This window comes from Lycorma delicatula, chromosome 8 (assembly GCF_047948215.1).
Source record: "Lycorma delicatula isolate Av1 chromosome 8, ASM4794821v1, whole genome shotgun sequence".
Lineage (NCBI taxonomy): Eukaryota > Metazoa > Arthropoda > Insecta > Hemiptera > Fulgoridae > Lycorma > Lycorma delicatula.
The window spans coordinates 72,374,152-72,398,845 of NC_134462.1; the positions used below are offsets into that span (position 1 = coordinate 72,374,152).

Below are 24,694 nucleotides of genomic sequence, written 5' to 3' on the forward strand. Positions count from 1 at the left end.
AATATAAAATAAAATTATTAGGTCAGAAATTAGTATCTTTATTTTTTTATGTAAGTTAAATAGGTAAAAATAAAATATTTGCTAATAAAATTATTTGAAATTAAAACAATAACATCATTATATGAAGTAATACAAAATATAAATGATTTTAACACATAGATTACAACAGATTACGATGCCTAAAGAGTAATCTCCATAATTAACGTATATATGCACTGGTTAAACAAATGGTTGATATGGTTAACTGCATAATAAGCAGATAACTTTAGTAGCTAAAGTGCAATGAACATTCATCTCGATATAAGTAAATAATATAATCAGTGTTGACAATTTCTTAAAATACTGCGTTATATGACGTCATTACAAAATAAAACTGGAAAAAATCTGTTACTAAAACAGCTGTATTTTTTGTGTCACTTTTCCACAACCTTTTTTTAAAATTTTAGGTACTTAAGACTGTAACTACCTCAAAATTATTACCATTCTTTTTGACCTTATTTAAAAGGAAGATTCTAAAATTAGATTGATTTTTAGGATGCGGTAGACTACAAAGTTACTACTCTTGGAATGTTTGAAATTTTTATACACCATCTTGGTTGGATCCACCACATTGGATCAAACCTTTTTTTCGGTTTCGAGCCGGGCCTGTACCGGAGCAAAACGGTGATTGCAATGCACCGGTTCTAAATTTCGAATAGTTGCCCATCTTCCGCCTGTGGAGGAGGCTTTACAGCCTTGCGATGGAAGCGTGGAAGCATGGCAGCAAGAATGGTATGCCACAACTAAGGGTAGATCCTTGTATAGATTTATACAGGACTTGGGGGGATGGTACGCCTCTAGTTCGTTTTTAAGGGCAACAGGAGCCAAACTGCTCTCCAACCACGCAAATTAGAGCCAAAATTTGTTTCGGTTCCACCTGGCAGCTGATGAATGGAGATCCAGTCGAACGAACACATGATGTTCGATTTAGTAGAACGAACACGTGATGTTCGACTGCCCAGCTCTTGGGGGGCCAGAACTCAGGTCACCCTGGAACTTAGAGGTCAAGGGGAAAATTGCCTACTCATAAGCGGCGAGTCAATGCGGCTCACGCCGCATTGACTTGCCGTCGGACCGTGTGTGAGTTTCTTGATGCCGTTGCTTTGTTCAACCGACATCAGTAGTTTAAGGGTTATAAGACTCCTACCGCTTGCTGTAGGAAGCTACCCTCAAGAAATAGCTGGCCATTGGTCAAGTATAGCTCCAAGCGCTATAATATGGTGGACAGATACTTGCTGAGATTCACCGACCTTGGCGTGGTGCAAATTGCTGTCCTTGACGGAATAAATTTTAATTTATTGACAAGTCATATATTTTAGTATGTAGGCGGGGTGCGCTTATTCATTTTAGTAATATATGACTAGTGAGCAGAGGGACACGCAAGCGAGTTGTGTATGGCACCACGCTTATTACGCTCACGCAGTTAGGTAAGCTCTACGAGCTAATTAGGATATTGGTCGCTAAACCGTTTTCAGGAACAGTAGTTGTTTGTAGTACAGACATTCGGTCATATGCTCTAGGGCGACCGAATGGGGTGGTGGTGGGAGAAATGCCAAACAAACCAAACTTTTTTTTTAAAGATGAGGTTGGATTATTTTAATGTAAAAGTGTACGAAGTAACGATGACAAAAACTGTTTTTTCGATTAATGCTTTGTTTTCGAATTATAAGCAATAGAAGTTGGAAAAACGGAAAAAAACAGCAGTAGTAATCATCTTGATTTTTTGTATGTGTAATTTTCATGTGGATATCTAAAAACTGATTTATTATATTTTGAAATTCGACCATGAAAGGAGTGAAGAAAGGTAAATAAATGTCAAACAATAATTGCAAATTGTTCCCATTTCCCACTGTACAAAACGTGAGATATTCATTCTATTTGGGCTAGCAAATACTCTTCAAATAAATATCTAAAAACCATTTTCGGGTTTTGAAATTTTAAGGCGTAAAAAACATAATTCGTTTTTTACATTTTTACTGTTTTATGTTATCGCTATTGAATCAGTTTTTGTTTTGATAACATTGTGATGGTAATTTATGTCTGTAATTCTGATTATGTATTTCGTTAGCAAAGCCACAACAGGAAATCTAAAAACCAAATTAGTCGGTCCTATATTTACCTAACTGTAGCTCTGAAGAAATTACAGTACACTGATAGTATTCTCAAAAGCATGAGCTTAATGAACACAGGGGTATCCATCTGGTTAGGCGAGAAGGACGAGCGAAGCGGGCTCTGACAGGTTAAACAACTTCTGGCCACGATGGAAAACGCAAGTAACCATATAGCGTGAGCGAAGCGATAAATATATATATATATATATATATATATATATATATATATGTATGTATATATATATATATATATATATATATATATATATATATATATATATATATATATATATATATACATACATATATATATATATATATATATATATATATATATATATGTATATATATTTATCTATATAATATAATATATAATATATATATATAACGAAACAATCTCTGCATAACAATTATTTAATAATACTTGTACAAACACGTATATATATTTTATAGTATTACACTACTTCTGTGCAAGTAGATGTCTTCAGTAAATAGGGGGATAAATTTACCTTAAGTTTTTCCGGTAACAGCAAACTAAGCCCAGCCCAAACTAAGCTGTTTTCCCATTACAGCTTATTGATTTGGTCGTAATTACACCGCTTTAAACATATTTAAAACCTTGTTTACAATGTAGTGCTACTGTTTCCTTCACCGACAATTTAGATTAAAAGAAAAATTATTACATGTGTGGTTTAGATAAGTATCTTCTAAAATTATCTTCTACGTAAAAAAATTATTAATTTTAAAATTTATTAATTGAAAAAAAAATTATTTTCCTTTATATCAGGTAAAATTTTTATAATTATGAAATGTGTTTGCTTTTGTTTAGGAAATCCTGTTTCGATATTTTTGAATTATAAAGATCTAGTTTAATGTTTACTTTTTGATTTATAAATACTGCATTAGTTATCAAATAAAATTGTACTTTATATGATTTATTCATATTTATAGATCTGCAAAGAAATCTACAAGAATTAAATAAAACAATTATTTTTATTTTCTAGGGAAACTACGCAAAATTCCTTAAGAACTTACACGCAGAGCAGTCGGCTAAACTTCAACTAAAAAATCAGAACGAATGCGAACTTCTAGAAGATATAAGGTATCTATATTAGTTATTTAACTATAGTATTTAAATTAATTTTGTAGTTATTCTGCTTAAAAAATAAAAAAAGTTAGCAATTGCAGGGAGGAATATATGTAATATTTGTAAATTTAAAGGATTACAGCTTACAATATAGGCTAAGCCGTTAGAGGTATTGATGCAATCATATTAAACGTTTTGATTATAAACCGATTCGATCCTCTGCCTATTAAGTTAGGTATGGTTTTATTTCGTCTTCAAACCCCCATTTTTTCTATCCCCTGAGGTAATGGTTGGTGATATCAAAAAACTTTACTTACATGAGTTTTAGGTTCTTATCCAAAGAATCGTAGGAACTTCAAAAAAATTCGATATTTTACTTAATAAGAAAGTTATAGCGATATTTTGTTGTTTTATTTATTTTTTATTTTTTTTTTAAAAGCCTCCCAATTCCATTCCCATGGTCCGATTTTGGCTGTTAACGAACTCGACCGAGATTTTGGGACGATTTATTTTTAAGGAACAATTTTAAAGTGATTGGCGTAAAATTACGGCAGTTTTTTGAGCTGACAGCGGTTTTGGGGTCTGGGGGAAGTGAAACGCGAAGATATGTGAAATTTTCCGGTAGTCGAATCATGATATCCATAACAATATATACTTTCTTATTAAACCTACCTAAAAATATTTATTTTGATTAAGATATTTTACTCATATATGATTAACAATTATGGTATTACTTCGGATTCCCTTGATTCTATCAGAAAAGTGTTGAAATAGTATCAGTGTGCCCGAGTAGTAGCAAACACATTTATTCTGACATTATCTGCATAATGTAGATACAATTATGTATCGATCAGAATATATAATGAAAAGTATGCTAATCAGATCAAAATTTGCATGTCGGGGTTAATGCATGATCCTGACGTTTCAAGTTCCCTCTAACCATAAACTGTCTTTTGCTTGAAATCTCCGGACTGGATGAAATTTGACACGATTATTTCTGTATGATGAGGATTAATATCATTTAATTTTTGTCACAAATGGTCAAGGGGAAAAGGATACAGAATTCCTAAACCCCGTATCTCAAAATTTTACTCAAAGGATAGGTAAATTTTGTCACATAATTAATAGCTCTAAGGTAGCTAAGATATCTGAGAGCTAAGGTATCTAGTACTATCTTTAAGGGGGTTGGTATAAGAATTATTCATAGCCGTTAAAGGGGTGGGGATATAAAAAAACACTTTTTTAAATTGTATACCTTTTAAATTAAATTTTGTTAGTTACTAAATAATTGTCTGAGTACTAAATAAATAAACTAGAGTATCCTATATATAATTTAAAGATATTCATTAAAGAAAGAAAACATTAATTCTTTTACCTCATTATTACAATTCCGTCACCATAGCAACAGTAATAAGTTAAGCATTATGCATCGTCAACGGTGTGTGTACCTTAATTACCATAGTTACTACTATCATGTGTTTTGTAATCGTAATTTTTGTACTTTATCTTCTTTTTCGGGTTTCTATTTTAGTTCTATTTCATATTTAAAATATAATATAAATGCCCCGCTAACTTCCTCGGAGGAGTTTTGTGGAACTATTTCCTGTTCTTAATTTTAAAAAGTCAAATCTACTTTTGATAAAGCTTGATTTACGTTTAACAGCAATATTTATTTTTTGTTTAACATTATAACGTAACAAGTATTTAAATTCAGTATGATGAAAACAATTATTCACAGAATTTTATTCCTTTGTTATTAATTTCTTGGCTACGTTTTTTTTATAATGTCCTTAAAATGGAATCTTTAACACATTATAAATTTTCTAGCTAATTTTTTAAAATATTTTGTTGCCTGAATATCAGCGCTACTTATTGCTATTAATAAATATTATTTCTTTAAATAATTAGAAAACTTAGTATTTTATTTGCAAACGTTGCCTCTTCTGAAACTGTATGTAAAATTAGAGCCAGATATATTATTTTTGGCTAGGCTTAAAAAATATCATTATATTTAATTGTTTGATTAAAATAATTCTTTAATTTCCTTAAAAATTCCGAAAAAGTCACGAAAATAGAAAAAAAACCAAGATGACAAAACTGGTAAAATATCTTACTCACTATCATCGTTTTAAATGGAGGGTAACTGATTTTTTTTTTAAACATATATTTTGTAGTATTGTTACCATAAAAAATTAAAATAACTACCAAAGAATCCTGTTTAAAAATCCACAAATAAGGTGATACAACATAATACAGATTAAAAATTAAAATAACAATATATTTAAAACAAATTGAAAAAAAACTTCCGCGTTTCAGGTATGAATAACTTTTATTTTGCAGCACTCATAGTGTTTTATTAAGTTTGAAGAGGCAACTCATCCACCATCAGATAACTGCTGCACAGGCCAAGCTGACATGAGCTTGGGCTTCAAAACCGTAGCGTAGCCACAACAAAGTACAGTGCGTGTACTGGTTTGCAGAAACAAAATCAGTGACTGTCGTACAAAGAAATTTTACGCAAGTCTTATCATAGAAATTCTCCTAGTGACAAAAGCATACGCAAATGGCATGAACAGTGTCAAAGCGTTTTGAAAGGATATTCGCCACATAATCCAAAAGCAGTTACCGAAAAGAAAGAATTCGACTGTCTTTCTTACGAAGTCCAAAACGTTCAGTTGTTAGTATTAGTCGTCAACAAAACATTCTTATAAGTACTGTACATGATGTTCTCAAACAACTGAAACTTTTTGCTTGTATTTGTAAAAAAATTCAATTTGTAACGACCAAGTTAAATTTCATTTTTACTGATGAAAACTACCTGCAGAGCATTTTATTTTCTGATGAAGCAACATTCCACATTCATGGATCAATCCATGAATTGTATCTACATTATGTAGATAACGTCAGAATAAATGTGTTTGCTACTACTCGGACACACTGATACTATTTCAACACTTTCCTGAAAGAATCAAGGGAATCCGAAGTAATACCACAATTGTTAATCATATATGAGTAAAATATCTTAATCAAAATAAATATTTTTAGGTAGGTTTAATAAGAAAGTATATATTGTAATGGATATCATGATTCGACTACCGGAACATTTCACATATCTTCGCGTTTCACTTCCCCCAGACCCCAAAACCGCTGTCAGCTCAAAAAACTGCCGTAATTTTACGCCAATCACTTTAAATTTGTTCCTTAAAAATAAATCGTCCCAAAATCTCGTTCGAACTCGTTAACAGCCAAAATCGGACCATGGAATGGAATTGGGAGGCTTTTAAAAAAATAAAAAATAAAAAAATAAAACAAAATATCGCTATAACTTTCTTATTAAGTAAAATATCGAATTTTTTTTGAAGTTCCTACGATTCTTTGGATAAGAACCTAAAACTCATGTAAGTAAAGTTTTTTGATATCACCAACCATTACCTCAGGGGATGGAAAAAATGGGGTTTTGAAGACGAAATAAAACCATACCTAACTTAATAGGCAGAGGATCGAATCGGTTTAAAGTGATCGTTAGTCCTCTAAACATTACCTAAAACTTTTGTTTGAAACAATTTTTTATATGACCAACCCTTACGGCAAGAGATGACCAAAATGTTGCTGGAATTGTAAGATGGGGTTTGTCGAATGCTAAACATGTGAGACTGTTTTCATATGTAACCATTGTCATAATGAGTAAATTTGAAGTTTTTCTTAACTTTAAGCTGGATATTCTATTTTATCCTCTCCTTAGAACCGGAGAAATCATTTTGTTTTAACCTTTTTTTTTCATTAATTACATTGATTTATTAATAATTAATTATTAACCTTTGATTGTAAAAATTTTTTACAATAAATAATAATTCAATAGTAACAATAAAAAAAAAATATATGTGAAAAAAATCAGAAGTAATTAATGAAGTAAAATTTATGTACTTTTCATTTTAAAGAAAAAGGAAATGAACTCGGATTCGAACCGATGTACCTTATTTGGCTATAACTCTGAAACCAATGAAAATAAGTACCACTTACGGTATGTTGTTGAAAAGCTCTCAATGAGGGCTTATTACTGCAGTTAAGAAAAACTCCAAAATCCAAATGTTTTGAATTTTGGGCTTTTTTTGGACACATTTGGTCAAGTTTATTGCAATCAAAAGGGGAAGAGCACAATTAGATGTTACAAAAGTCCTAAGTCCAAAATTTCAACATTCTATGACTAATCGTTTTTGAGTTATACGAGATATATACGCACATGCGTACGTACAGAATCACGCCGAAAATAGTGAAAATGGATTCAGGGATGGTCAAATGGAAATTTCCGTTGAAATCTGAAAAACGAAATTATTCGCCATCACAATATTTACTTTACTTCGTACAAGAATGTAAAAAAAGATATTTATAAATAACAGTTAATTATTTTAATCGGTCCCTAATTATTTTTATCGGTAACTGGTCTCTACTTATTGAATTCATTGCTGTAATAATTCGATTTAGCAAATCTTGAAGAATAGCAGGCTTAATTGGTAAATTCACCGGGTTAGTCTAGTGGTTAACTCGCCATTGAAAATCAGCTGATTTTGAAGTCGAGAGTTCTAAGGTTTAAATCCTAGCAAAGGCAAAAATAAAATTTTAACGGATTTTAATACTAGATAGTGGATACCATTGTTCTTTGGTGGTTGGGATTTAATTAAACACACATCTCAGGAATGGTCGATCTGAGACTGTACAAGATTACACTTGATTTAGATTCATACATATCATCCTAATTCATCCTTTGAAGTAATACTCAACGGTAATTCCCAAAGGCTAAACATAAAAGGAAAGTATTAACACTAGTAAATTTCGACATATCTTCGCGTCTCAAAAGCCCCAACCCCAAAACCACCGTCAGCTCAAAGGTTTATATATACATTTATATATATATATATGTGTATTTCACTTTCTTGTGGACACGATAGCTGCCGTAATTTTGCGCCAATCACTTTCAAATTGTTCCTTAAAAATAACTTATCCGAAAATCTCAGTCGAGTTAGTTAACGGCTTAAATTGGACGATGGTGGTGGTAATAGTGGGTAGGGGCTTTTTATAACTTTCTTATTAAGTAAAATATCGAATTTGTTTAAAGTTCCTACTATTCTTTGGATAAAGACTAAAACTTATTTCAGTAAAGTTTTTTGATATCACCAACCATTGGCAAATGTAAATTTTTTGGACGAAAATTTTTTGTTTTGTCGTAATTTTTGCTTAATTTTATTATAACATAAAAATTATGTTGGTTGATTTAATGAAAAACTTGTCAAAATCCTTTTAAAAGAGTGGCTTTTATGGAAATGTAGGTTTTTTTGCCGTAGCTTTAATTTAAAGTCGTAAGTAAATTTGAAGCAAAAAAGTAGATAAGTAAATTTGAATACAAAAAAAAGATTTGAAAATATAAGAGTCCAAAAAAGATTGATCAAAGTCCAAACGGTCAGAACATAAAAAGCAAAGAAAACGCCAAAAAATAGTTTTATCAATTACACAAAGAAGAACTAATCAAACAAAAAAACTGTGAAATAAATAAAAAAACAAAATAAAAAATAATGTGGTGAAACAAAATAAAGAATTTTGACGATGCACAACACTCTAGGGTAGTTAATTCACCCACCTCAAATCTCAGAGTTTACAGATCTAATATATGCAGTCGCTTTAAGCACCTATCGTCCACGCTATTATCCAGGTAAACAGGTTTTGTTGAACTTAAAAATTTGGTTAATATTAGACGAAATTATTTAAAATTTATTCGAACAAAAATTATTTCATTAAAAACGCTAAAACCTACTTTTTGTATTAAAGCTTATTATGGTTATTTAATAGGTCGAATAATTATGATTTATTATAAAAAATATATATCTGTTGCTTGGTTTGATATTTATTCTAAATTAATATTAAATTATTTTTTACTAGAGGTAGAACATTAAAAAAAAAAATGATTATTGAATTGAGAAAAAACTCCATTAAGCTTCATTACTACTATCCTTCTCTTTTTTATATAATGGAACGAAACAAAATGAATGTGTCGGGAAGAAGACAGTTATACAATACATGGACTAGGAATAACAGCACGTAGCTAGAGATATTAGGATCATGACGTCAGGTAAAGAGGATATTGGTCACATGTTAGTTTCCATGGTTACCGATTTTTCTGGTCCCTTCAACTAGTCTTAACAAATGACTTGAGGTTTCTTTTATTATCTTTCTAGGTATTAGAAAATTATTTTTGTTCTCGACTTTTTTTATAAGTAATTTTTATTTTAAAACTGTGTTTTATAAATATTTTATTGGCTCCATAAATAACGTTATTTTGATTATTGAATAATAAAATAATTTATATAAACCTTTAATTTAATGAACTTATTATTCTGCAACCCATTAAACATGTGTACGTTACAGTAATTTTTTATACTTAATATTATAATTTTTTTATATTTATTATTTACCTTATAGTGACGTGATATATATAATTATTTTTATTTTCCGATCAGAATAAAACATCACTCAGATTACTACGGAAATCGATTATATTTAGAATAGATCGTAAATTATACGACCATTTTATTCGTAAAATGGTAAGAAATAAAAAGATCATACGAAAAAATGCTTAGAGGAAATTTTTTTTCGTACTTATTTTTTTTTTTTAGCCAGATTCAACTTAAACTAAATTAAAAAGGAATAAAATGATGGAAAAAATAAAATCGAACGGACAATTTTCTCCAATCAACTCCCTTTATACCAAGATTTCTTTTCATAATTTCTTACCCTTTAAAATTTAAAGAGAAACTATTCTTTTTAACCAGTTCAGTGTTCTGCTTCCTTTCCTTTTAATATTTACTCAAAACGTTCAGTTATATTTTTGGTATTCCGTTTTTAAACTGACCTTTTATAAAAAAATGAAATAAAAAATAATTTCTCAAAAATATCTTTATTACCGTTATCTATTTTTGATAGATTTTTATTTCATAAGATTTATTCTCAAAAATAAGGAAAAAATTGAACAGCGTAAAGTAAAAATAAAATTTAATTAATTTTTGATTTTTTTTTTACCTAGTTACTAATTTTATAATGTTGAAAAAATGAAAACGTGTAGAATAAATATACAAAATTTAGAGTCAAAATATCAAGTAAAATTTTGTCACAAAGGTAAAAAATTAAATTTATTGTTATCATTTAATTAACCTAATAATGTGATTTAGAAACCACGAAATGAGTAAATTAGTTATTTCTTAATCTTTGATTCTTTTGATGTTTGTTGACATAGTTTTACTGATGAAATTTAAATACAGAATTCTGTAACCGATCCTCCAGACGTCATAGTTTCTTTTTGTAATAATAATAATAATAATAATAATAATAATAATAATAATAATAATAATAATAATAATAATAATAATAATAATAATAATAATAATAATAATTTTTTCCAAAAATTCTGTAAAAAATTTTCAAAATAATAGTTTCATTATTATTAAAGTAAATTGCAATTGTAGAATGTTTATTTTATTCTAGTGACTGAGATATAAACATCTATCTCTAAAATTTTAAACTTGCTGATGATAATTAAAATTTTCTTAATTAACATTTTCTCTAAATCTCTTTCAATACAGGCTAAAATAATTTTAAAAAAATTCTAAAACCTTTCTGCATTTTATGTCTAGAGTGTACGCGTATAATTTAAAAAAATTGTGTAGACATTTATCTAAAAAAATTAATTCACATTCGATTGTTTCAATCAGATCAATTGACAAAGTTATTAATCATATACATGATCTACATGAACTAGTTTCCAGGCTTCAGTAAAATCAATATTTTGAATACGTTAGACAATTTTGGTTAAATAATCAATAATCAATTTATAGAGCTATCAATAAAATGGGTATTTCATGGATAGCTCTATATGCGAGGTATAAACTTCCAAAAAAGTTTTTTACCTTTTGCAAAAGCTTTTTTTTTCAAAAGAACAAAATACATAGGTATATATTTCAATTTTAAAAGGTGGGAGGGAGTTGATTTTGTTGAAAAAAACATACTTCGAATTATTTGTATATGAATTGTCGGTAACAAATCTCTATTTCAATAAAATTTTCTTCAAAATGCCTCTGAAGGAAATCAAAATTTCGTAATATATACCTCACCTCCTAAATGAATTTCGAAAAAGTAATCAATGTCCCATACATAAAAGTACTTGAGCCAAATTTGAAAAAATCAATTTGGTCAATCCTGAGATATAAGGCTAAAAAGGTATTGCGAAACACATTTACATATATATTTTTTTTATGTAGGTAAAGTGGTTGGGACCCCGGTAAAGTAAAGTAAATAAAGTATTTATAATTTTAGAGACGGTAAAGATATATTCCAAAATGTTTTTATAGATATTACAAAATTTGTTATTGACAACAAAATTAAGTGAATTAGGTAATCAATCTAAGATTTTACTGAGATGATTTAATTCTTTTATTATATTAAATTATAATTCAACAGAATTTGAATATAAATAGATAAAACTCATAAATAAGTAATTTACAATTAGAAAAGATGTTAAATTACGGTTAAATCTAATAAGGTAGAATATCGCTGGGAGATATTAGTGTCTGTTGATTAATTCCTTGTATGAAAGAGCTGTTTCAATCGGATCAACTGATAACAGTTATTATCATATACATGGTCTACATGAACTAGTTTCCAGGCTTTAGTAAAATCAATATTTTGAATACGTTACAGACAATTTTGGTTAAATAAATTTAAGATAAATTTTCGTATAGAATTAAAGGATTATTAAATCTATTTACTAATATTAATATCTTTTATCTTTTTTGTAATTAAACATTTAAAAAATATTATAATAAAATATTTTTTTAAAAAAGAAACGTGAAATTCAGACCTAAAAGGAAGCTATAGAAAAAAAAATGGATTACTAAAATAAAGAAAAATAACGGATTATTAAATAATGTAAGATGACTTTTTCGATCTTTTTCATAACAAAATTTACCAAACATTATCAATAAAAAAGTCGACAATAAATTGCATTTACTTTTCCGGCTACGCCAGTTATGTAATGGCAATTCATTTTTGAAAAAAACTTTATGGCTGCGAATTTTTTTAAAAATTCCATTTAATCTGAAAAATAACGGGAACTAAACTTTGTATATCATTAAATTTAAAACAAATAAAAATTTTACCCAATTTAAAAATTAATATTTAAATTAATACAGTTGTAATAAATGGATAAAGATTAGCAAACTCTTTAGAATAACTTCTGTTTAAATAGTTGCGTAAGATTAATTACATTAAGGTAATTACTCAACGTCAAGGATCATCACTGGGGTGTTTCACTAGATAACAATCGTTTAGTATCTAAACTTAGATATTTAGTTGAAATTTGACAGAAAAAAATTAAACTATCGTGACAACAAAGAAAGGTGCTGGTGGTTGTTAACAATTAAAAATTCCTAAAATTACTTCAACGTATTTTATATATATATATATACGCGGAGGGTATTACGAAGTTCTCTCATAACCTATTCCACTCGTGAAAATAGATCAGGTCATATAAACAGATCTCCTAAAATGTTTCGTTTGCAGGTTGGCTAGTGAAAGATTTCGCTCGGATTTCAGCTAATCTTGTGAAATCAGGAGGTATTGAAATTTTAAATCGTTAATTAAGGAGCAAAGTTAGTGATTTCTTATGGTTTTTGACCTGAAAAATTGAATAAAACCGTATCTGCAGTAAGTTTTGAGAAATGTGAGGTGCAAACCAATGAATTGGGGTAAAAAATCTGTTTTTTTTTATGTTTGACGTATAAATAAGTTTGTTAAATGGGTAATAAACACATAAAACTTTAAAAAACCTTCTAGAGAATTTAATTCTGGTCAAATGATGTAATTTCTTGAACATGGTACCGCTGATATGTTAAATAATATTAACGATTAATGAAATCCACCTTACCAGCACATGTGCTGTGGATTTTATTAGTTGTTAATATTAAATACTACATTTGTCACAAAAGTATTTTAATGTAAAACAAAAACAAAATTAATTTTGCAAAAACAAAATTTCAAAATTTACTATTAAAAATGGAATTTTACACAATATTGTAAAATAAAAAATATTTTTTTTTTAATAAATGATAGAATAACAACAGCTGATAAACAATGCGCAATACCGTATTAATGATAAAATTATTCGGTAAGATACATTAAGTATATCAGGTACTGTAAACTGTGTTGTCTTTTACAAAAGCTTTCTGTAAATTTTAGTTAGAACGTGATCGGGTTACCATTGTCGTAATACCGTACGAATTTACAACAGAGGAATACGCTGATAAGGTATTCATTTTGGATGTGTGTAATGGTAATGCTACAGCAGCTGCAGTATAATACGTAATATTCTGAATCACAAGATTCCCGATCCCAAAACAACTAGCGCGACTTTTCGCAATCTTCGGGAAACAGGTTCACTACCTATTATTCGTACCAGCTACGAACGATCTATCCAACACGACGCTGTTATTGATGAGATTATTATCGATGCAGTTCAGCGGAATCCAACCGTCAGAACACGACGTCTTTCTAAGCGGATCGGAGTTTCGCATTCGATAGATTGGAGGACACTAAGTAAAACAAGTTTTGATCTTATCATAAGCGGACAGTTCAACATCTACACTCAGGAGACATCCGCTTCACTTTGAGTTCTGCAACTGGTGGAATACATGACAATTCTACAAGTATATTTATTTTTAACGACAAGCAAATTTCACTCGAGATGGCGTCAACAACTTACGCAATGAGCATACATGGGCAGACGTAAATCCGCATGAAATCGTGGAAGGTAATTTTCAAAACCGATTTAGCGAAAATATATGGTGAGGCCTTCTTCATAATCAGCTACTCGGTCGTGTAGGTCCACATTCCTGGCCATCAAGATTGCCTGTTCTAACACCTTTAGATTTTTGTGTCTGATTATTTAGATTAAAAACCATAAGAAATCACTTATTCTGCTCCTTAATTAACGTCCTAAAAAATTTAGTACAACCTAATTTCACCGGGGTAGTTGAAAATCGAGCTAACGTAGCACACAAACGAAGCATTTTAGGACATACGTTAATTGAATTTTTTAGAGTCGAGGCAAAATGCAGAACATATATTTTTTAAATATAGGGAATAAATTTGAAAAAAATATTTTAAAAATATTCACATTTAGGTTTAGCTTAACAAATTTGGTTAAGTAAGGTCTTAAAGGGGCATCTCTGCTCATGAGAGGGTGGTTCGCTGAGGTGGATCACTCTTGATGACTGACCGGGGACCCGCTGAGTTCGTGGGTAATAAAAAAAGGACCGAGACCAGGCTGGATCCTTCCCTAGGGAGGAAAAACTTTAATGCATTTTAGATCCGAGATCTATAGTTTAAAAAAAAAAACTTTTAAATTAAGGGTGATAAAGCAAAATAACAAAAAAAAAAAATCCAATTTTAAGATGTGTGGGATGATTTTTGGAAATCTTTTTTTCATTATCTATGCATTGTAGATAGCAAATCGGTTTAATAAAGTTTTCTCTAAAATTCATCCTGCAATAATTACTGAATTTATTATTTAAATACTCAAAACATTACTGTGTTAATTAGTCAAGGTTAGCGAACAAAGCGAGCGTAGCTTAAGTTTGGTTAAATTAAATCCAAAAAAATTACAATGAAATTGTAAACCGTACGGTAACAGTCTCGCAGATATCATTTCTTCCGCTCCAAAAACAAAAATTTCTGTAATATAAAAACTGTTTTTAACAAAACGATACTGATATCAAAAAAGGTAAAACACTACATTTCTATTATCAAAATCTCTTATTAATATAAAATTTTCTTTAAAAAAAATATATATTATGCAATAGACAATAGATTTACAATAATAGATAATAAACAATGTTTAAGCCTTCCGTATAATAAGCAAAAAAAAAGAAACATTTTTTACAAAACTCTTATATGCCCGATTTCATTTATATGTAATGCATATCACATTTACCGAAATAATACAATTCTTATGATTATTCGTTGTTTATAAATGAAAACGGGTCAGTAAGAATTTTGTAACAAATTTTTATTTTTTTTGTTTATTATATGAACACTTAAACATTGCTTCTTCATAATAGAAATGTAGTCTTACTTTTTTGATATCAGTATCGTTTTTTTTTAAAACAGTTTTATTTATATTACAGACTTTTTGTTTTTTTAGCGGAAGAAATATCTGCGAGACTCTTACCGTACGGTTTACAATTTAATTGTAATTTTTTTGGATAACACTGCGTTTTGTTAGAATATTCTTTTTTTTAAATGAAATACTGATTATCTTATGGATTTACTATTAAAATTTATTGCCTTAGAAAAAAAAATTGAATTTCACGGCCGAATTTTTCTGTTGGTAGTCATATCATTCACTTTAAAAACTAGTATAATGATCTTTACGAATCAAAAATTCGTGATGTAATATTGCACTTATTTGTATCAAGTTTTTGTACGCTACCTAGTACTATCAAGTACGGCTATCTAGCGGCGCGATTCGTAATAATACATTAAAAAATTAATAAAATTACATTCGTCCCACGATTCATCAAATGAAAAAAAAAACGTTATCCAACAAAAGTCGAAGTGTTTTTTGAAAGTATTCTTTATTACTAATCTAATTCAACTGAAATATGTTTTCACGCTTATTCTTTCCCATTTTCATTTCACTGTTAGATTAGGTCACGTTTAGAACTGTAAACGTAGTTCGTTTACTTCCCATCGGGTTGGTCTAGTGGTTAACGCGTCTTCCCAAATCAGCTGATTTGGAAAGTCGAGAGTTACAGCGTTCAAGTCCTAGTAAAGCCAGTTATTTTTACACAGATTTGAATACTAGATCGTGGATACCGGTGTTCTTTGGTGGTTGGGTTTCAATTAACCACACATCTCAGGAATGGTCGAACTGAGAATGTACAAGACTACACTTCATTTACACTCATACATATCATCCTCATTCATCCTCTGAAGAATTATCTAAACGGTAGTTACCGGAGGCTAAACAGGAAAAAGAAAGAAAAGTTCGTCGTTTACTTTGTCGCCTCTTACCGACGAAGTTCTAACAAACTCCGTGATTTATAAAATAAATAAATATAAATGGTTATATCGGGTGATATTAACAACCCAAAAACTTGGCAATTTTTATTGGTCGACGGGCTAATACGTAAGTACCGAAAATCGAAACTGATTTTTTTTCGTGATATCCCACTGCCCCGTTAACGAATTTTGAGAAAATTCATATGATCAATGCCCCACATATAAAAGATCTTTGAGTCAAATTTGAAGAAAATCGGTTCGGTTAACTCTTAGATATAAGGCTAAAAGTAGTGGTCACACTTACGGACTACGGTTTTTGGTTTAGATGAACTAGTTAGACCCCCAATTAGTTTTAATTTAAAAAAAATTAAAAACTCGATACCCCTTTTTTGACATGATCACTATACTTTCCTCTTTTCTAGCTTATATAGTCTAGCTACATTCACCGGGATAAAAAAATTTAAATTATGGAATTATTTTTTATATGTAACAGTAAATACGCAGCATGTTGACAAACAAATATAAATGTATATTTAAAAAAAAATAAAATAAATAGCTTATTATTCAAATCTGAACAATTTCAAATTCTATTTGAAATTGTTCAGGTTTTTAAAGCCCGCATATAAATCAATTGTAGCTATACCATACGGAAAAATTAAAATGTATAGTGTTTTCTCTGACGCCAATGAGATATTCATCTCATAAAAAATGTATGAGAAGCATTTGTAAAGTGGATTTATAGCGATCTGACTGAGGACAAACATTTAATTCGAAGTATTTGTTCCATTCATGCACACTTAAATGAAAATTTTAATAAATAAATAACAACGAATCACCGTAACTGTGTTACAAATCTGCACAGAAAAAATTGATATATTCATAAAATGAAAAAAGTCACTATTATAGTAATGTAAAAAAATTTATGGTTAATTTGTTTCAGCAAATCATCCAATAAAAATACCTCAAAATAGTTGTCCGGTGAAAATGAAAATGAATTATTTTAATATACTTCTGAGTTATTAATTCTTAGTAGCTAGAGTGTACATTAATTGTACACTCTAGCTACTCTAGCAACTGAAGGCAAAGATCCGAGAAGCAATTGCGGAAATTCCAGTTGAGATGTTACGTCAAACCATGAACAATTTAACGAAGAGACTTCGTGAGTGTTTACGTAGAAGAGGAGGTCACCTGGAAGATGTCATCTTTAAAAAATAAACTAAAATGTATGTATCCTACAATGGCAACATTTGTACAATTATTGAAATGAAATAAGATTCATTTTCTAAAAAATTGTTTCATTGTTATTTAATTTTTAAAAGTTCCCGTTTCTTTGAATCACTCTGTATCTTAATAAATGAATACTTAATGTCAAGTTAAAGGAGCTTTATTGATTACTAAGCAGGAATTCAATCCACATTTGTCGCCGTCCAAAAAGTTTTTAATCAAGGTCATTCTGAAACCCGTTTGGACGTACGGTATACAGCTATGGAGTACGATGAGAAAGAGCAATATTGACGTCATACACCGACTTCAGAATAACTTTGCGAGAATCATTACAGAGGAGCCTTGGTTTGTACGGATCGTACAAATTCATAATTATTTGGAATTCCCTTACATTCGCCAGGAAATCAAGCGATCCGGTTCACATAACAAACAATGGCTAGTTGTCACAATTATGTGAACTACGTAGCACTGAATGCCCTTTCTTTTTCCTGTTTAGCCTCCGGTAACTACCTTTCAGATAATACTTCAGAGGATGAATGAGGATGATATATATGAGTGTAAATGAAGTGTACTCTTGTACAGTCTCAGTTCGACCATTCCTGAGATGTGTGGTTAATTGAAAACCCAACCACCAAAGAACACCGGTATCCATGATGTAGTATTCAAATCCGTGTAAAAATAACTGACTTTACTAGGACTTGAACGCTAGGACTCTCGACTTCCAGCTGATTTGGGAAGATGCGTTCACCACTAGTTCTACCCGGTGGGTTAGCGCTGAATATCCTACACAACAATGAGGATGTCCGGCAACTCAAACGCTCTAAAGCGCTGCATCTGAGGGAATCTGAGTTACTCTTGGACTGGGACAACATCCTTAGTGATTGGGCATCTTCTCTATGCCATGATGAAGTGCCTAAATTCCTTTCGTAAGCAAATTATGTTTCCGTCTTGGTTTTAGTTTCCTTTGTTTTGTAATATTTAATTTTTTGTTGGGGTTTCACCGATTTTTGTACTTTTTATGAAATGAATCTATGCAAATGTATTTATTACTAATGAATTATTGTCTTGCGTTATTTACATATTGTCTTATATTTATATCATATTTGAACTAATGTCTTACATATGCATGTTTTATGGAAAGGATTCATTGGAAACCCCTCATCTAGCGCTTATTGTAATTCTATTTATTTATGGTTCCTTTTAGGAATAGATTGTAAATAAACGAATTGTGACACAAAAAAAATAAACATTTTCTATTTACCTTTTCTACTCTACATACAGTTAATGTTTAAAAAACATTTTATTCCTTTCCCTACCAGAAACAAACTTACTTCAGAAAAACTTCTTCTGTTTATAAAAACTAAATCATTTACGTCGGTGTATTTTATAAAAATTATTGCTTGGATGTACTTAAATTCACAATTCCGGTCAAATTGAGATATTGCTTCTGTTTTTATTTTAAAGTCAGTGAAAATATTGAGTTTGAAAGAGTAAGTTGTTTTATTAAAAAAAATCTGTTATCTTCAATGATTTATTTACTATAGACAAACTTATTCAAATTTATGGTGAAGTTTTTATCCTTTTAAGGACAGTTAATAGAAAACCTTTCAAATATAATTAGAGTTACTTTTAGGACCGAATTATAATTTATGGCAAAAAAGAACAGAATCAATCATTTGTACGGGAATTATTAAAATTAATCTTAAATACTCGTATACGTTTTTCCTTTTACGCAGTGGTTTAATAGTTAAAACCTAAATCTTAATTTTTATCGGAATGTTTAAGATGTCATGTATATTGAATTTCAAACGAAAAATTCCTTCATTTTTAAGGGGTTTAAAACTATTTTTATATAAACTAGGGCAAGTTTTAAAATTATTAACAGAATGGACGCTGTCGCTGGCTATGAAATTCATTCAATCAGTGATAGTGGCTTTTGGACTAGAAATTTATAAGTAACTGGATGCTAAATACAATATCAATACGATAAATGAAAGACATGTACAAAACGAATTAAATTTTTCCTAACAGTGAAACGTATATGCATAAATGAAGTGCGTTCCAGACATCTTCGATCATTAAAAACTTAAAGAAACGCTGATGAAATAAAATAGAAACAATACGTGAAGTATTATTTGCGATTAATAACTAATTTTAGTTATTGATAAATTCGTTTACCAAAATATAGGATACAAGATTTTCATACGTTGAGTATAATGTTAATAGAAGAATAATAGAAATGCGAATTAGGATATGGTATTTTTAAGTGTTTTAGATTGTTATCGGCGATGAAATTTAGATATTGCATAACGCCTTGGAGATTAAAATGCCAGTCAATGGAATGGAATCACCCTTAATAACCAAAAACTACTCGAAAATGTTAGTAAAATCCGTTTTTGTTAGATAGAGCTTGCGATGTTATTTCGATGTCTTGCTCTACAAGGAACAATGATATCTATAAAAAAATTCCAGAGGTTGTATCAATCTACCCGCTCATGTTCTGCTAGCTATTTTTCCTACTAAAAGAGACTTAGTTTTTCAGTAAACCACCAAAGAACACCGGTATCCACGATCTGGTATTAAATTACCTGTAAAAATAACTAATTTTACTAGTACTTGAACGCTGGAACTGTCGACTTCCAAATCAGCTGATTTGGGAAGACGCGTTCTCCACTAGATCAACCTGGTGGGTTAAAATGAGAAGGGCTGATAAACATTAGTTAAATTGATTACTTTAATGAAAAAGGAATATTAGCAGGGTATTTTACAGCTCGTAGATCGATATGACGATTCTTCAATATGTCGATTATTTTTACTAATAAAGTACATAGATATTAATAAAAGTAATAAAGCATATAATAAATAAAATTTTAATTGTAACATTTTTCATGTTAACATTATCCTAATATTCCTAAGGTCTTTACGTCGTGTAACGGGGTAGCGAATTAAAATTAAGGTAACGAATAAATTACCTAATAAAAATTTACAAACCAATAAAAACCTAATTCAGCAGTATATAGATGAACTGACCAATTAAAAAGCACTTCTCTGATTGGTTGAATCTCCCAAACCCTAATCTACGTGGTTAAGATGAGTTTTTTTTAATTTGATATAAATTCCATACAGGAAAAGTATATATTTCTTAACTTTGTTACCATTTAGTGGAATATTTTAATTTTATAATTTATGAATATTCCATCGGATATTAACATACATGATTAAAAACATCATTTTTGTTAGTAATATAAACAAAAACTCGCGTCGGATTTCGAGGCGATAGCGTCTCGGTCTTTTTTCCGGAGGTCCCAGGTTGGAATCCCGTCCCGGTATGGCATTTTCACACGCTACAAAATTGTCATTTCATCTCATTCTCAGAAGCAATACCTAACACGAAAAAAAGAAGAAAATAAACATGAATTTAATTAATTACAAACTATTAATTTTATTGACTTTAATTAGTTGAAGTAAGTTAACACACAAATTTTTCTTTTTTTTCAGGAATTTTATAATAAAGAGATCAGCAATTGAAAAATCATATTCCGAAGTAAGTAAAAATTAATTAAATTACTTCATTATTTAAAAAAAAACTTGATTTTTAATTTTCATGGTAAACCTAAAAGATATTTTTTTAAAGAGATCAAAGAAATTAAATCCTGACATTTTACTTTTCAAGCAAGCAGTAATAGAAACTTAGCAATAATAAAAAATATAGGACTGCTTTTCAAAATGAAACGAAACACGCTTTTACTAGTAACAAATGAATAAAATGTACATAAATATCACATGCTACATAGCTTTATCTATACTGTAATCTGTATGAAACATTTATTTTAAAAACAAAAATAATTAAGGTAAAGTATGAAATGTTTAGAATCAAATGAAGTACTCCAATTAGGAAAAACCCTTGAAGTGGTAAGTTAACGAAATTTATCTTTTACAAGTTTATAAAAACTTATTTTATGCTTTAAAAGTAAGAAGTGTCAGTTATAAACTAAATTAAATATATTTTAGAAATCTAAATGAAACGCTTTAACACAAATTAATGCTTACATATTAAATTTATACGTAAAAACACGCATTTAATTTAGATGATTAGAAGATAAATGATTTTAAACATGTATTTAAGTGAAGTTTACGTTAGTTTTTAAAACCGTCTGGGATATGCATATACATATAATTTTTTATATATGTTTTGTGTCAAATTGTTGTCCTATTTTATTTTATATATCTATATAAAAAAATTGTTTATATCCGTTTGTGTTTTATAAAGATATACTGTTTTATTCTTGATAAAATTTTGCACACTAACCGTTCTAAACAAGCATTCTATTTTCTAGAACCTACCCCTACCCTCTTTTTACTCGCTTAGCATAGTCTCTAAACAACCTCAAATTTTGCGATTATTTTTATGGAAATCGATGATTATTGAAAAAATGATTTTCTAATTAGAAGTGGAAAAATAATCATATTGAAGAAATTATAATGTTGGGTAAAGGAAGGTAAAAAATTAATAATTTTGAAAATATTTCATTGGACTCCGTATCCTTTGATATAATAAAAACTGTTGTCGATACGCCATCTGGTAACCTCTCTTCTTCTCTTCTTATATATATACAAACAAGAATTAAAAATATTTAAATGAGCTTCCTTACTGTATGTACTCTGAGCAAAATCCGGGTAATACCAAGTAACCAAGCTAATGATTATATAAAACAACTGGCTGCAATGTTATTAAACTTTCATGGTAATTACTATGGATAAAATATTGTATAAGCTAACTCCAATCTTCTAACTCATGCATCTATCCAATCCTCTTCCGATTTTTAAAAAAATTAGTAGAATCAGTCCCCGTAATACGCAAGCTATCATACATAGTTTCATGACTTTTGGCTAAAACATTCGTGATATATAAAGCATAATAAAGAAAAATAAATCTTGTGTGGGTAATTTTTCGGAATTTCACAGCAAGGAAAAAAATAACCATTTGTATATTTAACATTAATTACATGAGGTTAGCGAGCGAAGCTAGCGTACGTTATATTTGGTTAAATATGTTGAAATACGTACGATTACACTTCTTTCGCTAATCTCGTCTTAATTAACGGTAAGTATACACATATTATATACAACCAAATAATATACTAAAAAAAAAGATGAAAAAGTTTGGGTGTGAAATTCTGAAAAAGTACCTTAATATATGTACGTCATTTACACATAAGTAAACATACATACATGAGCACGCACGCTCGTATTTTTATTTAAGATTTTACGTTTTACTTCGTAAAGAAAATATAAAAAAAACTTTATATCGATAAAAATAATATTTTAAAATTACATTAGGTTAAAGAACTAAAAAGTTAGAAAATTGTATTTTACAAAAATGAATATTTTCAGTACTGGATATTAAATTACTTTTTTTAAACTATCTATAAGGTATTAAAACAGTAAAAAATCTTTAACAGATTAATTCCGAGAAAGCTTTAACTAAATCAATAGATAGAAAAAAATTGCAAATTTATTGAACTTTATTTTAAATTAGAGGGGTGTATATTAATTCCTAATTCTCTGTTAGAAATGAAAATTACTTATTACTTGATATTTTCTTTTAGGAAATAATTTTTACATTTATACTAATAGTTATTCAACAACGAAGTTATCACAAAAAATGCAAACCTGTCATAAAATGGTAATCATGAGTTGATGGGGAACTGATCCACTCGTGGTATAATTATTAAAAAAATTTAATATACATATAAACAATGAATTAAATTTTAATTCGTACAGAACCTGATCTGTAGATATTACATAATACGTACATAAAGAATGCATTCTAGTATTTAAAAAAAAATGTTTTAACTTTAAAATATCAAGAAAAATAAAAATCTGTGTCCCCGGAGCATTTGACGTATTATACTTTCCCTTATTATATACTCACAGTATTCTGTTCTGTTAAAGCTTAACAACATTTAAATAATCCTTTATTTTTTCTTTTCGTTCCGACCACAACTGATGACGTTTATACAGTTTTGACTTTCTTTTTTCTAAAAGGTTGATCTGTTATCGCCTTTCTTCCGTCCATCTATTCAGGTTTGTACCCTTTTTTCTTTCTCTCTGGAAACTTAGTCTCGAATCAGTTTTCTAAATTTATCTTTGTCTTTACATCTGTTTCTGTTTCTATTTCTTTAAACCAGTTGATCTTTGTGACTCTATGTAGAAATTAAAAATTTGTTCTGTCAATATTTGTTCATTCTGCATAAATATTCATAAAATTATAATTGTCTTTTTCTAGATTTTCCCCCGATTTTTCTGTATGTTTGTAGATTTATTTTTCACTTTTCACTTTCTAAATTCCGTCTTCATAGGTTAATTCATAAATTTTTATTAAAATTCTTTTTATACTTTTGATATTTCTTATTCTGAAAAAAAAAATAACTGTAGACATTCTGCCTCATACAGTGTTTCTGGTAGGACTACAGTTTTATAGCGCCTCAATTTGGAGTAATATGACAGGATTTTTTATTGTAAATGTCCTTCGTGAGATGATAGGCGTTTCCATTTTTCATACTCTATTCTGCATCCTATCTTGTTTCAATTATATTCGGTATTCTTGTGATTTCTCCCAAATATTTACATTTTTAAACTCTACTTATTTCTTTGTTGTCGGAAATTTTAAGGGTTTACATTTTGTTCTCTTTGTCATTGGAAAATAAGTTGGTTTTTCATAAGAGATTTGAAGACCAATTTTGCTTGCACATCCGCTTAGTTTTTGAATTTTGATTTTACCCCTTCTATATCTCTTGAGAAAATTGCAGTATGGTCTGCGAAGGCCAGAATGTTTGTATTTATGAATTTAGTTTTAGTGTCCATTTTTATGTTTTTGTGTATGTTTAACTCGTTATCTTATAACTTTTTCAAGGACACCATTAAAGAGAACTGGAAACAGTCCATCTCCTTGCCTTACCTCAGTGTTTGTTAATTTCGTTCGGTACTGAAAGTTCTCGTAAGAAATTTACTTTTGATTTTGTTTTGTTAATATTTTTTTTTTTTATAATGTTTATTGTCTTGGGATTTATTTAAAATTCTTAACGATTTTAAGTAAGAATTCTCTGTGGATGGAGTCGTAGGATTTTTT

The 24,694-nt window shown here is 29.2% G+C and overlaps 1 protein-coding gene across 1 annotated transcript in view; it reads left to right on the forward strand.

Moving 5' to 3' along the window:
- Nucleotides 1-756: 756 nt before the first annotated feature.
- nwk (FCH and double SH3 domains nervous wreck) overlaps nucleotides 757-24,694 on the forward strand; it is a 421,122-nt gene continuing 397,184 nt past the window's right edge. Inside the window, exons 1-3 of the mRNA XM_075374151.1 lie at nucleotides 757-771; nucleotides 3,155-3,252; nucleotides 21,061-21,106. Coding sequence (XP_075230266.1) covers nucleotides 757-771; nucleotides 3,155-3,252; nucleotides 21,061-21,106 — 159 coding nt within the window. The remainder of the gene's footprint in view (nucleotides 772-3,154; nucleotides 3,253-21,060; nucleotides 21,107-24,694) is intronic.